Source organism: Trichosurus vulpecula, chromosome X, assembly GCF_011100635.1.
Source record: "Trichosurus vulpecula isolate mTriVul1 chromosome X, mTriVul1.pri, whole genome shotgun sequence".
NCBI classification, from domain to species: Eukaryota; Metazoa; Chordata; class Mammalia; order Diprotodontia; family Phalangeridae; genus Trichosurus; species Trichosurus vulpecula.
In genome coordinates this window covers 52174780-52190619 of record NC_050582.1, presented here as the reverse complement: position 1 = coordinate 52190619, position 15840 = coordinate 52174780, and the positions used below count along the sequence as shown (strand labels likewise).

Below are 15840 nucleotides of genomic sequence, written 5' to 3'. Positions count from 1 at the left end.
CTCTGTTGTCACTTATTACCATTGTCCCATCTACCCCAAGCAGCAGCCATGTCCCTTCTCTAGACTTTCCTTTCTACTGATGTTACTTGGAAGTGGAGTTGCTGTCCTTAGCTTCAGCCCTCCTAACCTTATTTTTACAACCCTTATACTCATTCTGTGTTCCTCAGACTTACTTCTATCTTCTGAACCGATCTCTTTTAAAAACCAAATTGGTTAGTGAGTTCCCTAGGTAGCCACATCCACCTCTTCAGTCAAATCTCGTTTTTCCTTCTCATCGAAATATTGCCCCTTGTTTCATCAGAATTCTCTTCAAGAAGTTTCCCAACCTCCCTGGGCTGTATATCTTTATAAGATTTCCATGGGATCCTGTATTTGTTTCCTCGAAACCTTTTGAAATGTGTTTTCCCCAAATCTAGGGTACTGTTCAGACCACGCCCAGCTTTCCTCTCCATTCCCTCTCCACCAGTTTCTGAATTTATTCACATAAGTATACCTTTATATACAATACTTCCTTAACCCCTCCCTAACTCCCCCTTCCTTTTTTATCTATCTTGTTTCTTTTGAATGATGTTTTGAATGAGCTGGTTTAGTAACTAAGCAGTTTCAAATGGAAGATAAACTGAGACTGCTGTTTTAGCCTACTACCTTTCTGATTTCCATCTCTACCTGCCAACTGGAGATCTCAGAGTGGATGTCCAGTAGACATCCTCAACTCAACATGTCTAAACCAGAACTCATTATCTTTCCCCCCAAACCCTCCCCCTGCTACCTTCTCCATGACTGTAGAGGACAACACCATTCTCCTAGTCCCTTAGGCCCATAAACTAAGAGTCACATTGGATTCTTCATTAGCTCCCCACATCCAATCTCATGTCATCTTGTCAGTTTCTACCTTTGTCACACCTCTGGTGTACACCCCCTTCTCTCCTCTGACACAGCCCCCACCCTGTTGCAGGCCCTCATCACCTCACCCCTGGATTACTGCACTAGCTGCTAGTTGGTCTCTCTGCCTCAAGTCTCTCCCCACTCCAGTCCTTCCTCCTCTTAGCTGTCAAAGTGATCTTCTTAAAGCACAGGACTGACCTTGCTACCCTTACTCCCATCCCTAAATAACTCCAGTGACTCCCTAGTACTTCCAGTATTGAATATAAAATCCTTTGTTTGGCATTCAAAGCCCTTCATTATCTGGCCCCTTTCTACCTTTCCAGTCATCTCATACCTTATCCTCCCTGCCCCAAACTCTGTGATCTAGGGACACTGGCCACCTTGATGTTCCTTGCACATGACCTTTCACCTCTGGTCTCTGGGCATTTTTGCTGGCCATCCCCCAAGCTCATCGTTGGAAACCATTCTAAGGAGGCACAGCTGAATTCCCCAAACCAGGGGATGCCAACGTTAACCCAATTAGAAGAATATCAATTTCCTGCCATTTTAGTTACAGTGATACAAACTAGGGCAATGCAAGGTCCTGAGTTCCTTCTTTATCCACAGAGGTGCTGCAGAGTCATGTGAGAAGAACCTCAGTGGCTGGGGTTGTCTATGTTGTCTATTTCACACTAGCCATATGGGGGCTCAAGCAAAAAGGGGAATTGATGAGGGCCTGGATTTGCTTTGAAACAGAGGGAGCCAGGGGAGAGGAGGGAGGAGGGATCCACTTGGAAATGAAGATCATGTCAAAACCAAAGAGAAAACACATACTTTTTAAAAGTGATTATTGGGGGGAGAAAGGAAGGAAGGAAGGAAGGAAGGAAGGAAGGAAGGAAGGAAGGAAGGAAGGAAGGAAGGAAGGAAGGAAAGAAGGGAGCCATTTCCTGATTAAACATACCTGAAAGTCGTAAGCCGAATAGGGCGGCAGATGGGGCGTACTATGGTAGTAAGTATTGTACGACGTTATCTGAGGCCGAGAGTAGTAAGAGACCCTAGGATGGGCACTTTCCACCGAACAGTTCATTGCCGGAATCGTAGGAGTCTGTTTAAAAAACATCAAATGAACAATCCATAAATCGTCCTTGTGCAAAGTTGAATGGTCTAAAAGCCATGCAGACAAGGGGCACCATGAAGTTATAGAAAGAACACATGCCTGGGAGTTAGGGGACCTGGGTGTGAGTCCTAACTCAGCCACTAGCTCGCTGGGTAACCTTGGGTCAGATAGAGAAGGTAGGGGTTGGGTTAGATGGTTTTCTGATTTTTTAAAGCCCAGTTCTTTTTTTAAAAAGATAACAAAGGAAATAAAAAGAATGCTTTGTGGGGTGAAAAAAATCCTATTAATGTCTTTTCCTATCTGGGGCTATCATTTAATATTCTCGGCTATTTCCAACCTGAGATTAGCTATTTTCATTTTCTACTGACTGGCTGCCCTCTCTTGGCTCCCTTCTTAGCAGGGTGAGATCTACCTCTCCAAACAGTATCCTTCTGACTTAGGTCAAGGTTTTTCTTAACCAGAAATCATTGGTGTCCTTAGCTTTTTCTAATTTTTGGTACAGTGACCAAAGTGAGTCAAGTCCTTCCTTAGTGGCCATGACCACCATCTTATATTTTACAATCAGGAGATCATAGCATTTAGAGCTAGAAGCAGAGTTACGCTGAAGTCAACTGAAACTAGCTCCTGAGAGCTGGTTGTTAAATTTTCAGTGTGAGCATGTATACCTCAGAAATTGGCAAATGCTACAAATCAGGGCTTGATTTATTGTTTTATTGATTGTCTAGGTCTGAGAAAGTGATAGAGAAAATATTAATAATGGAGATTAAATGTAAAAAACATGTCCTGTATACATTTTCCTCCTGGACAGCCAGTTGTTAAACGTTTGCCAGCACATTCCTGCCTGGTAGAGACCTTAACGTTCATCTAAAATGCAGAGGTTGGACTAGGTGATCTTCAAGGTCTCTCATAGCTCTAAACCCTATGGTTGATAGCTCTTTGTTTTACAGAAAAGGAAACTGAGGCCCAGGGAGGGTAAGAGACTTGCCCAGTGTCATTTGATCTCTAGTTCTGTCTCTGTTGCTGCTTGGCCACTCTTTGCTTTCTTCCTTGTTTTCCCCCACTCCCCATTTCCCTGCTCCAGCTACAAATGTAATATTTGGAAGCAAAATCCTTTGATGGCATCAATCAGAGATGATGAATTTCCCTGAATGCCTTTTAGGGTATCTCCTCTACAAACCCTTTCCCCCAAAGGTCAAAGGCCAAGGAAATGCAGAAGACTGGAGCACAAATGGAAACCACAGAAGGGCTGCCCATATTACCATGCTCCTTTGCTGTTGGTTCTTCTCCTATGCTGCCCCCTCTGCCGGGGGATGCTCTGTCTTTTGTGCTCCCCACTTCCCCTTTTCACATCCTCCTCTGAACCTTCTTTAGTACCTTCCTTCTCGAGGGGAGCACTACTCCCCACTTGTCTCCTGTTGATAGGCTCCTAGATCCAGAGCTGAAAGAGGACCCCAAATCCATCTAGTTTGACTCCCTCATTTTACGGAAAAGGAAACCGAGGCCCAAGGAGGGGGAGTGTTCTGCCCAAGGCCACACAGGTAATAACTGTCAGAAGGGGGATTGAAACCCACTTCCTGTAATTCCAGAACCAAGGTTTTCCCCACTGTCCCACAAGGATCCTCCCAAAGGGATCTCATCAAGTCATTTGTTCTCACTAAGGCAGGTAGAGCTTCTTAATCTGAGTTTCATGACCTTGTTTTAAAAAAAGTCTCTTGATAAGTGTAATTCAATATAATTGACTTTGTCTTCCTCTGTATTTTATTTGACGTTTTTAGAATCATGACTCTGAGAAGGGCTTCCCTAGACTGCCCAAGGGGTGCAGGACTCCAAAAAGGTCAAAAATCCCTGCCCTAAGACATCACGATTTACTAGGCTAGGTCTCCCGACTGCATTTGCCCAAAGGAATGAATATTGAACATTTTTATTTTTTCACTGCCTAACCCCTTCCCTACCTTGACAGTCATCATTGACGATCAAATGACATATTTGTAAAGCATTTAGCACAGTGCTTGGCACCTGAGAGGCGTTTAATAAATGCTTAGTCACTTTTCTTCCCTTTCCCCATCTTATGCTTTATTCCTCTTCCTAGTCTATGATCTAGCCACAATGGCTTTCTCCCCCAAGCCTGGAATGTTTGGCATCCTGGCTTCCCTGACCTCCTTCAAGACTCAGCTGGAATCCTACGTCCTGTGCTCACTCCAATTACATCTCCCACCCCGCCCCAGTGCCTTCCCTCCAAGGTCACCTTCCACCTACTCTGTATATATCAGTTACTGATGTGTTAGCTCCCAAAGTAAAATGGAAACTCCTTGAGGACAAGGTCTGTGTTTTTGCCTTTCTTTGTATCCCCAGGACTTAGCACAGTGCCTGGAACATAGTAAGCACTTCATAAATGCTTGTAGAGTGACATCTAATTGCAGGCACCTCAGGTCAAGAAAGAGAGTGAATCATCCCTTATATGTCAGGCTGGCCCTGCCACCTACACTTTAATCATGGGTACCCATTAAGAATAATTTTTAATAATTTTATTATTATTGATTAGTATAGTAATATACTATACTATAAGTCTGGTATAATCATAGAAGGAGGACTGACCTGGAGTCTGATGTTCTGGGTTTGAATGTAAGTCTTGTCACTGGTGAGGACACCAGATTAGGTTTGTCACATCACCTCTCTAGGACTCAGTATCCAACCCCATAAAACTTGGAGTCAGGACTTGATGGCCTCCATGGTCCTTTCTGGTTCTAAATCTATGCTCCTATGACTAGAGAGGTTTCTAAGGTTCCTTCTCACTTCCCACGCTAGGATCCTCGGACATGGAGACCCTCTTCCCTAAAAGGAACCGTGTCGATACCCCTCAATGGAAATACCCAGTAATCAAGGAACTCTGGATCCTACCTACAGTCCTCTGCTTTCCCCTCTCCTTTACTTTCTCCAGGTCTCCCAGGGGAGTCCCAATCCAAGAGCCAAATCTTTCCAAGAATCCTTCACCTGCATGACCACAGGTGATTAAAATGTCCTCTCTGTTTGCTCCTCCAGAGGCAACACAAAGCTATTTCCTCCCAGCATTCTTTTGGCTTTCCACAAAATGAAAGGAGGAGGTATTGGGAGGGAGGGCAGACACAGAACTGGGGGATTCATCTGCTTTAGAGGTAGCAGCAGGTGGTGGGCACCCCTCCACTAACACAATCCCACCACAAATATCCTGCCCAAATATCCCTGGGCCTTGGGGGAACAGAGGGTATGTGAGTCAAAGGAAAGCCTCATTAACTGCCCTACCCCCCACTCCCCACAGTTCACAGAGACCTTCGATTCCTTTCTTCGAGAACTAAGCCCTCTAGCACCCCAGCTGGGAAGTCTGGGAATGTGCAGCTCCAGGGGGAGGGGATCATTCAAAGCCAGGTATAAATGGCAGATGAGTAAGGCAGGTTTGTATGAGGATCAGGGCACCGATGGCCTGGGGTTGGGGAAGAAGAGAGGCATCCAAGATGGAAAAAAAGGCCAAGAAAGGGAGGCCCCAGCTGGGCCTGCTCTGCAGGTTTGCCAAAGGCCTGCCTTTCACTAACAAAAAGAAACCTTTCTCTGGACACACTCTAGGGCAAAACTAGGGGGAAAATCCCAATGTATTTCCAGTCACTAAAGGATTTTGTAAATCAGGCTATTCCATTGGAGAAAAATAGAGGTCAGCATTTATATGATAATTAGTGTGCCAGGAGGAGGCAGAAAGGCTACCCCTTCACTCTTCCCTCTAGCATTTAGGACAGGAGACACTATGTACATTGTTATCATGGGAAATACACTACAACCTCCTGGCAGAGAAGGTGCCAACTTGCATTGGTGGAGGGAATTTCCTTACCTGGGAAATCACAGACATCCCTCTCTCTCCCTCTCTTCCCTTTGCCTCCCTCGCCTCCTTCTCTCTACCACTTAGCATTGTGCCTGGCATACAAAAGTTAATAAATGCTCATACATACATACATCAGGGCAAATAGCTTAGGCAGCCCTGCAGACGGACAGTCATCTGGGCTTAATAGTGTAAACAGGCAGGAAAACTGTAGGCTGAAATGCATTTGAAAAATGACCCAACTCCCCAAGACAAAGACCTAACTTTTCAATAGAAATCTTCCTTCCAGGAGTGTTGAATGGTGGCAACTCTTGGAATATCACAATCTCGCAAGAATCAAAGTTGTATTTGACCCAAAGGGCAATGGAAAGACACATGTGGCAAGATGGCTGGCCAGAAGGTGGCCAGATGGAGTGAAGAAATGAACCAAGGCAGGTGACCGAGGGGAGGCAAAACGAATTGCAGGGAAGCCCAATAAGCCCTCAGCTCCTTGTCAGAGACACAACACTGCATGGGATTGGCCAGTTTAGTTCAGGATGGCAGATCTCAAGGATTCTCAGAAACTGGAGCATCTCCGGAAGAAGGCAACCAGGAGAGGGCCTCAGATGGCACCTGAGGAGCATGCCACGAATGAATACATGGAGGAATAATTAATAGAAGAAATGAATGACAAACTATTTATTAAATGCTTCCTAAGTGCACAGGAAGGAGCTGTCCTAAGTGCTGGAAAGAAAAGTACAAGAAAGAGAAATAGTCCCTGCCCTCAGGGAGCTGACATTCAAAGAGGAGACAATACACATTTGACCAAGAGTTATTAATCTTTTTTATGTCATGGATGTGCCAGGGAAGTCAACCATTCCATTCCCATACCAGTATCTTCCTTTCATACTCTCATGGAGACCTCTCGGGCAGATTAGTATCCTAATTCTGAGGCCAGGATTCTTTAGATGATACCAGACTGCACCTCCCCCCATGCCCCCCTCTCTCTCTCACCCTGTCCCTCCATTCAGAACATTATCTACCCAAAGCAGATTTACCTGGTTTCCAAACCTTGGGTCTCATTCTCTCCCCCTCCCCCCAGGGCACCACAAGCAGGATGATTAGTGCCCCAGGACACCCCCTTCTCTCCTTACCATATCTTTAAAGCTTCCAAGGATGGCCGCGGTAATGATTCCCAAGAAGAGTCCCACTATATTCAAGATGGTAGCTGACCACAGCAGGTGGTAGAGGTGGATGATATCCTGGCAGCTGCTGACATCAATGTATTCATAATAGCCTCCAGAGATCTCCACACGGCTAGATAGGGAAAGGAGCAGGACATATACACACACACACACGTCAGTTTCCCAGGAGTACCTGAGGGTATCCTATAGGCATGGGGATCAAATGGCCCAATGGATAAAAAGCACAGAGGGATGTCCTGGAAATAAAAGCATTTTGGAAATAAGACACTATATCAATCCAAGGTATGGTTCATATCATGAGAGGCAGTATGGTGTAGTAGATGGAGAGCTAGCGTTAGAGTGAGAGAAATCTGGGTTCGAGTCCCACTTCTGACCCTTACTAGCTATGAGACCCTAGACAAGGCACCTCCCTCTTCTCCCTTAGTTGTCTCATCTAGCAAATGACTTGTAAATGGAAGACATGCCTAACCTGTCCAAAGGCCAAGGGCTAGAGTAGAAGCTCCCTTGACGTCCTTTCTAGCTCGTGGATCTATGAATCTACAAACCCAAGCTGTCAGCCTTTGTCTACCTAGGCAAGGTCAAATTAGCTGAGAGTTAGAGCACGAAAATGAATGATGACATTGGCAGCCCATGGTCCTTTGAATGAAAAGCAGCATGGCGGAGCAGAGAGAGACCTGGCCTGGGAGACTAGAAGACCTGCATTCAAATCCCAGCTCAATTACTAGCTGGATAACATTGGGCAAGTCACTTACCCTCTCCAGGCCTCAGTTTCCCCATCTGCAAAATGAGGGGGTTAGAATAGATGATGCTTAAGGGTCCCTTCCAGCTCCAAGCCTATGAACCTATGAACCGTAAATGCCACATACTGAGATTAATATTGCTGAGAGGTCCTACCTTAAGAAAAATGGAACTCAATAATCCAATCACAGAGGACATACTTACTCTGTTTACCCAAGGAACCTCATGGTTCCTTTAACTAGTGAGTTTCCTGAGCACATTCCACATATGCTTCAAGAGACCAAAATGTGCTGTATGAACGTTTTTTCAGTAACACATCTATTTCATAACCTGAAGGACACTTGTTTATGGGACTCAGATGAAATCCACCAAGGGATGGACCTGAGTGATGAAAGGGGTGAGGATGGATACATAGGGAGAATGGAATCTGAGGGCCTGAGTTCAAATCCTGCCTCTTTTACTTACTGGCTGTATGACCTTGGACAAGTCCTTTCTGTTCCCTGTGCCTCAGTTTCCTTCTCTGTAAAATGAGGGACTAGATGGCCTCTGAGATCCCTTCCACGTCTATAGAATCCTATAGGGGACCACAGGCAGGTCACTTCCCCACCTTAGGCCTCAGTTTCCTCTTCTGTAGAATGAAGGAGTTGAGCCATATAATTACTAAGGTCTCTTCCAGCTCTGAATGCTATGATCTTCCTGGTTTTGTTTCTTTGTTTTGAATTCACATCCTCATGGCCTAGCATAGTGCCTTCAACACAGTAGGTGGTTGAATTAATGATTAATTAATAATTAACTCACTAATTACTGAATAATAATTAATTAATGACTGAATATTGAGTGACATCAATGATTCCACTTCCCGATACAGCAGTATCAGTTTCTAAACCCAGTCTTTCTTTATGTGGCAAAGTGTGCTTACTACCTAATTACTTGAGTGTGCTGGCGGTGGGTACTGCCAATAACAGTGACCATGTTTCCATCCCTAAGAATCTGTCCTTCTGGATGCTAGAGCATTGAAGGCCCAGAAAAGAGTGATGTTAGTATTCGGGAATTCAGTTCAGAAATTATCTTAATGTTCTGATTTCACAGGGGTAGGGTTAGGGACTAGTTCTGTGGATTTTACTGGAAGAGTAACTCCCAGAGGAAGAAATTCCCTCCACTAATACAAGCCAGCACCTGCTCCGTAAATACCAAGAGACCAAGTGACTTGCCCAGTCATGTAGTCAGTATGCATCAGAAGTGGGCCTTAGAGTCCTGCTTTGCCTGACTTTGAGATGGCTCTCTATCCGCTAATGTTGTGTGTTAATGTTCATTAAAAGGAATCCAGATTCAGTTTCAAGTGGTTTACCAAGTGGAGGGGATTCTTTTCTTCATTTACATCTGGGGGGTTTTTGGATAGTAGAATCAAAGTGACCGTACAGATTCGGTGTTTTACAAAGGGTACTTTGTTCTTGTCCGGATCCATTTGCTGATCAATTTTTTAAAAGTAAAATACTCCTTCAAAACGGCAGCTAAGTCTGCCCCCTCCTCTCTGCTCCCATGGGCATCAACCTCATTCAGGCCCTTGGTGCCTAGACTCTTACAATAGCCTCCTAAAACAGTCTGTAATCCACCCCGCCTGCACACAGCTGCCGCGTTAAGGCTCCGATGCATATGTGTATTCCTACCTCTGAATATTACCTTCCCTGATGGGTACATTCATGCATGGATTCATCTCTCTCTGCCTTCTTCATTAATCCTTCATAGAGGATTCAAGGACCATGACATTATGTTATAATGGCTACAGCACTGGACCCAAGGTTTGAATCCTGCCTCAAATACTTTACTTACTAGCTATGTGACCCTGGACAAATCACTTCCCTTCCTGGGCCTCAGTTTCCTTCCCTGAAAAATGAGGTGGGTCTAGATGGCCAGGGATGTCCCTCTCAGCTCTCAATCCAGGATCTTCTGAGCCTAGATGTTGGAAGCCTTCCTCTGGTTCTTTCAGTACATCAGAGTACCAATGAACCCTTTGGCTGTCCACCTGCCATCCCAAATACTTGTCATGTGACTAACCCACTTCCCTTAGTAGACACAGATGTCCTCACCAATCTTATTCCCCTTCTTGTATGCAAGTCATCATTGGTAAACATGCTTCACCCTACTTATATCCACCATGCATTTTACTATTGCTTTTTAATCTTCCTTAAACAGTTTTCCCTTACTCAAAAGCCTTCAATGGCTCCCTAGTACCCAAGGGATCAATGTCAAACTCCTGGTATTCAAAAATTTCCCAACCTACCTCTCCATCTTTACTTCTTACTGGTCACCAATAGGAACTCTGCTCTGGCCAGATTATGTTCATTTTAAACTCAAAACATTTGCTCATGTTCTTTCCTTTTCAATCTGCCTATTCTAGTCCTATTCTAAGCTAAGCTCTGTCCTCTCCAACAGTACAAACTTCCCTGACAATTTCTGGTACAATGTGCACCACCCATCTTGGCCCTGAATATGTTATTACATATATATTATATATACAATATGTTACATGTTATTAACAGCTTCATATTTGTGTATCCTTTCTCCTCAACTAGATAATGAATTCCTGGAGGCAGAGACTACGTGTGTGTGTGTGCGTGTGTGTGTGTATCTATCTATCTTTTTTACGCATCTTGTGTCTGGCACATAATAGGCACTCAGTAAACCCTTGGTGAATGAATGGTGTTCAGAGTCATAGGGTTATAGGATCATATACGTAGAGCTGGAAGGGTCCTTAGATGTTAGAAACCTCAATCCCCTCAATTTAGAGATGAGGAAACTGAGGCAGACAGAAGTTAAGTGATTTGCCCAAGGTCACACAGCTCCCAAGCATCAGAGGCAAGATTCAAACTTGGGTCTTCTTGACTCCAAGTTCAGTACTCTATCTGCCATGTCAAGCTGCCAATAACAGCTAACATTCTATGACACACTGTTATATGTAGCAATACCTAACATTTGCATAGCACTTTCAGGTTTATAAAGCACTTTACAGATAGATGATTATGACAACAATTCTGTGAGTCAGGTGCTATTATTATCTCCATCTTACAGCTGGGGAAACTGAGGCAGACAAAAGTTCAGTAACTTGCCCAGGGTTATACAACTAGTAAATGTCAGAGGCCAGATTTGAACTCAGATCTTCCTGACTCCAAACCTAGGTGTCCATTCAGTGGCCCACCTAGCTGCTTCTTGAAGTGATCATCAGAATGAGTACCCTGTGTTTGTCTCCCCCTTCTTTGCTCTCAACTTGTGTGTCTGATCTTGGGAAAACTAATCAACATCTCTCTCAGTGTCTAGTTTATAAAGGCCTGGAACAGGGGGGTATTAATGAGAGGTTGCATAAGCTCTTTGAACCTCAATTATCCTATCTGTCAAGTGAAAGGCTTGGACTAGACCAGGAGTGGGGAACCTGCAGCCTTGAGGCCACATGTGGCCCTCTAGGTCCTCCGTGTGGACCTTTGACTAAATCCAAACTTCACAGAACAAATTCCCTTAAGAAAAGGATTTGTTCTGTCAAACTTGGACTCAGTCAAAAGGCCACGGACCTAGAAGGCCACACATGGCCTCAAGGCCGCAGGTTCCCCACCCCTGCACTAGACAATCTCTTGAGTCTCTTCCAAGTCTGGGGTTCTATGGTTCTAATGCAGGAGACGATGCTGGCTCTTTCTAAAAGGCTTTATGGTATAGCAGATACAGTACTGGTCTTACAGTTAGGAAGTCTAGGGTTCAAAACCTGCCTTTCAAACTGTGTCCTTAGGCAAATTATTCAAATCCTCTCAGTTTCTGTCTCCTTGGGTCTAAAATGAGAGGGCTAGACGAGATGGCCTCGGAGGTCCCTTGCGGCTCTAGATCCAGGAGCCTAGGTATGACTTAGACAAATCACTTCCCCTCCCTGAATCTCAGTTTCCCCCTCTGTAAAATAAGAGAGTTGGAGTCGAAGGCCTCTAAGGTCCCTCCTGACTCTACATTTCTCCTCTGATTCTGTGACACTGAGCACATAGTCCTGTGTCCCACTGACTTCGGTGAATTTCGGCGGGCAGAGAGCGGTGGAAATTGTTTCTGTGGCACCATACAGATGACTACCTGGTCGTTTTTCTCCCGATATTTTTCTTCTTGGCCTTCTTTCCAGGAAAAGTGCTGGGGGAGCTGGCAATTGATTAAAAATAGGTGAGGAAGACATATACGCACGCATTAGGCAAAACCACGGTCCCTCGCCCCTGGGGGCTCGTCAGCAGCTATATTTAGTCCTTGTGGTCAGGTTTGAATTTTAGCTGGCCTGAAAAAACCTTGGTACTGGACAGCGGCTGTTCCACAGAGATGTTTTCCTTCTATTATGGGATTACTGCTTCCTGACTCTTGGGCCTTGGATGGACTGCAGACTCCCCGCAGAACAGCTGGGGCTAATCTCTAAGTGACCTTGTCCTTGGAAGGGGCCTCTAAAGCTCTCCAACCGGAAGCCAGCTCCCTACCTTCATGCAAGTGAAGGGCTAGCCATTCAGCACAGATAATTTGTTAGTCTCATTATGGAAGTATTCTGAGATTGACAGTGGTTACAAGTTCCCTGCCAAATATGACGTTCCTACCAAGTGGAATCAAAATGGCCCTTGGCATAGTGAGAAGGGTGTCAGAGGACCTGGGTCCAAATCCTACCTGTGTGACCTTGGCTAAGGCCCTTCCCCTCCCTGGGTTTCACTTTCCTCTCCTATAAAGTGAGGGGATTGGAGTAGAGGGCATCTGAGGGGCCTTCCTCTTCCAAATCTAGACCTCAGATCTAGAACACTATGACTGCCCTGTTACTCTTCCTTAGACACTTAAAGATGATGATGCTATCTATCCCTTACTCAAAGCAAAACTGATGCTACTGAACTGTTGGCTGACTCAAAGGATGATGGAGTCCACATTGATACAGGGTAGCCTGGCGAACTGACTGCTGGACCTGGAACCATGAAGACCTGCCACCTCAGTGCTGCCTCAGGGCTTTACTAGGTGTGTGACCATGGGCAAGTCAATTCACCTCTCTCAGCCTCAGTTTCCTCATCTGTAAAATGGGGAGAATAATCTCCATAACAGTTATAGGGTTACTTACATGGGTATTATATTATGTAGTTGGGATGATCACCTGTATTCAGCCTCCAGCACAGTGCCTGGCATATAGCAGGAGCTTAATAAATGCTTCACTTGTATTCAGCACTCAGCACAGTGCCTGGCATACAGCAGGAGCTTAATAAATGCTCACTGCCTGAATGACCATTTTATATCCTAAATTATGATGCTTATGGTGTATGTTTGTAGATGTTTAAGTGTACCCAATATACTTTATAGGGACTGCAAATTTCTTACTAGGAGGAGAATGTGGGGAGACCAGTAGGAGGGCATTTTCACTTTATTTGCTCTGCTATTTGCTTGAATATCTTTTGTTTTCAACCGATGCAAGGGATAAATTAATTAGAAAGTTGGTAAGATGCCACAAGGTCAAATGCATTAGCTGTCAAGGAAACTGTGATGCTGGGACCTTCTGAGCAAGAGACATAGGGCCCTTTGGCAAAGCTGGGAAGAATTAGTGAGAAACAAAGACTTTAGGACAAACAAGAAAACAGGTGACAGTGGCAAAAATACATTGGATGGTCAGCACCTAATAAAGTCACAAAAATGGAATTGATTATATTTTAATAGACAAGAAATGACTGATAACAATGTGGAAGTCATTCCTCAATCTACCATCTGTACAGATAGAACACTGATCAAAATCAATCTAGAAGTCAAAGTAAGAAGAAAGTTATGATATACAATTAAAACAACTCCAACCTGACCTCTTTAGACACGTGATTAATGCTAAAATGGCATACAGATAGATGAAAAGACATCCGCACCATTACTGTTATTTCATACGAAAATTCAACTGGTATAAATCAGTGGCCAGAACAAGAGACCCAAAAGAACCTAAAGTCCACTCCAGTCAGCAGAGATATGTGGCAGCCAAGGGTAATGTTGGTTTAGAATATAAACTCATTTATAAAATCTTATGGAAATGGATGGGAGAAGATTATGAGCATTATCACCTCATAAAACAGAAAAAAAGCAGAAGCGATTTAAAAAAATCTTTGCCAAGAGACCCCAACTAAGCAACATCAACCTGGGGGGCATTTAAGGATGAAGCTGGATGAAGGACAATAAAGGGAGGAGATCTGTAACAGAGATATATTTTATGATATATGTAGAAATGTAAAAGAGTTACATTTTATCATATATGTAGATCTGTAAGAGAGATATATTTTCAACACATTCTCTTCATCATTAAGGAGTGGAATCATCACATTTGTACTTTAACTTCATAGTCTTTTCGATGGGACTATAGAGGACATAGGAATGACATCGAAGAGAACAAAGATGGGAAACTACTGGACCAGAACAAAAATGTATACCCAGAGGAGGTCTGTATGAGGTCAGGAGGTGGTATAATCATCAGTGTAGTGAGAGATCAGTTCTCACGGTATCTGAGGGAGAGGAAGATACTTTTAAAAGCCTGGGAAAAATCTCAGGCTTTATTACTACCAAAAAAAGGTAACTGAGAAAACATGAATAATGACCAACCTACATGCCTAGTTTCCCATCTATATAAATATTTTATGAGAATCACCTTCACACACATGGACAGCATCCTTGATGCGGGCATAAGAGGGGAAAAGGCAGGTTTCTGCAAGTGATATTTCATAGTCCACCACATCTTTACCATCATTCAATGCAAGCCAGAGAAAATAGGATCCTGCTGTGCTTACTGCTTGGGGACTATGGAAAAAGCATTTGACTTGATGGTGAAAATGTGATCTTAAAGACCGTCCCCCAACAAGGGGTCTTCTATGCATCAAAATTATATGACATATGATAGGAAAGATATAATCACTGCTCCTTTGAGCATTAATAAGAGGAGAGGCAGAAAGCAGAGAACCATGTCTTCAGCCAAGGTGCATCTCAGTCATGGAGGGGATGTAGTATAACATCCAGGATAAAGGGAGTTTCCCTAGAGAGAGAGAGGGAGAGAGGCCCTGCAGGCAATCCTATTTGCATACAACATGTTGACTGCGCTAGGCCCTGGACTAGATCAGAAGTTGGGCCTGACGAGATACCCAGGAAAAACCAAGTGGATGAAGGTCATCTACTTGTCCAGACTATGATAGGCACTTTTAAGGACAACCTACTAAACCTCATTCCGTGTGTGTGTGTGTGTGTGTGTGTGTGTGTGTATGAGTATGTGTGCATGATAGGTATGCACACACCTTGGAATATGTATGTGAGAAGATTGGGATTGATCCTGTATCATTTTCTTATTTAGTCCATTTATAGTTCATTTTGTCCCCTAACTGCCTAAGTCATACTTCTTTGTTTCTGAACTTAGTTCAGAGTTCAGCTGGTCTATAATGGGTTAAATTTTAAAACACGTCTATCCTTGCCTCAAGGAATTTTGCTAACCTTGGGAAATGTATGTGAATAGAAAGGGAGTTTGGGCCTGTTATCTTTACGCCACCAAGCTATCCTTCAAGGATATCTGGTTTGCTGCCCGAAAGTGTAAGCCACTATCTTACACCTAGACTCAAACAAAGAACACTTCTAGTCTCACGAGAAAAGAAGTGGGGTGGGGTCTTTGTTAGCCTCCATTACCAAATTTCCAACCAATCACGTTGTTCCCTGTGCCTCAGCTCTGTAACCAATCGTGCTGCACTTAATTCCGTGATGTCATCTACCCTGTTCTGTTCTTTGTTCTGTACTCCCCAAAACCTATAGAAGGGGAACTGGCCTTTTGTTTGGGGTCTTTGGCATTAATGGAGGCAAGCCATTGACCCGTTTATTTGACTGGTAGCATTCTCTTGCTAATAAATGTCATCTTGTGAGGAGATCTGTCTCAGTTTACCCTTTTGTTGATATTTAATCATGAAAGTATTTTTTGTATGTATGTATACACACAAAATACACCTTTGGGTAGACATTGCAAATGGACAATGAACCGGACCCACAGTTTGATAGGAAGAAGACAGCTCATAGGATTGCCTTTGGGAGACTGTGCTTAATTTTCAGTACTC

General features: G+C 44.0%; 1 protein-coding gene across 1 annotated transcript in view; it reads right to left on the bottom strand.

The window, feature by feature from the left end:
- TMEM255A (transmembrane protein 255A) overlaps positions 1-15840 on the bottom strand; it is a 104936-nt gene that overhangs the window by 21918 nt on the left and 67178 nt on the right. The window contains exons 10-12 of the mRNA XM_036739829.1: positions 11849-11911; positions 6959-7121; positions 1826-1969 (exon numbers count right to left, since the gene is read on the bottom strand). Coding sequence (XP_036595724.1) covers positions 1826-1969; positions 6959-7121; positions 11849-11911 — 370 coding nt within the window. The remainder of the gene's footprint in view (positions 1-1825; positions 1970-6958; positions 7122-11848; positions 11912-15840) is intronic.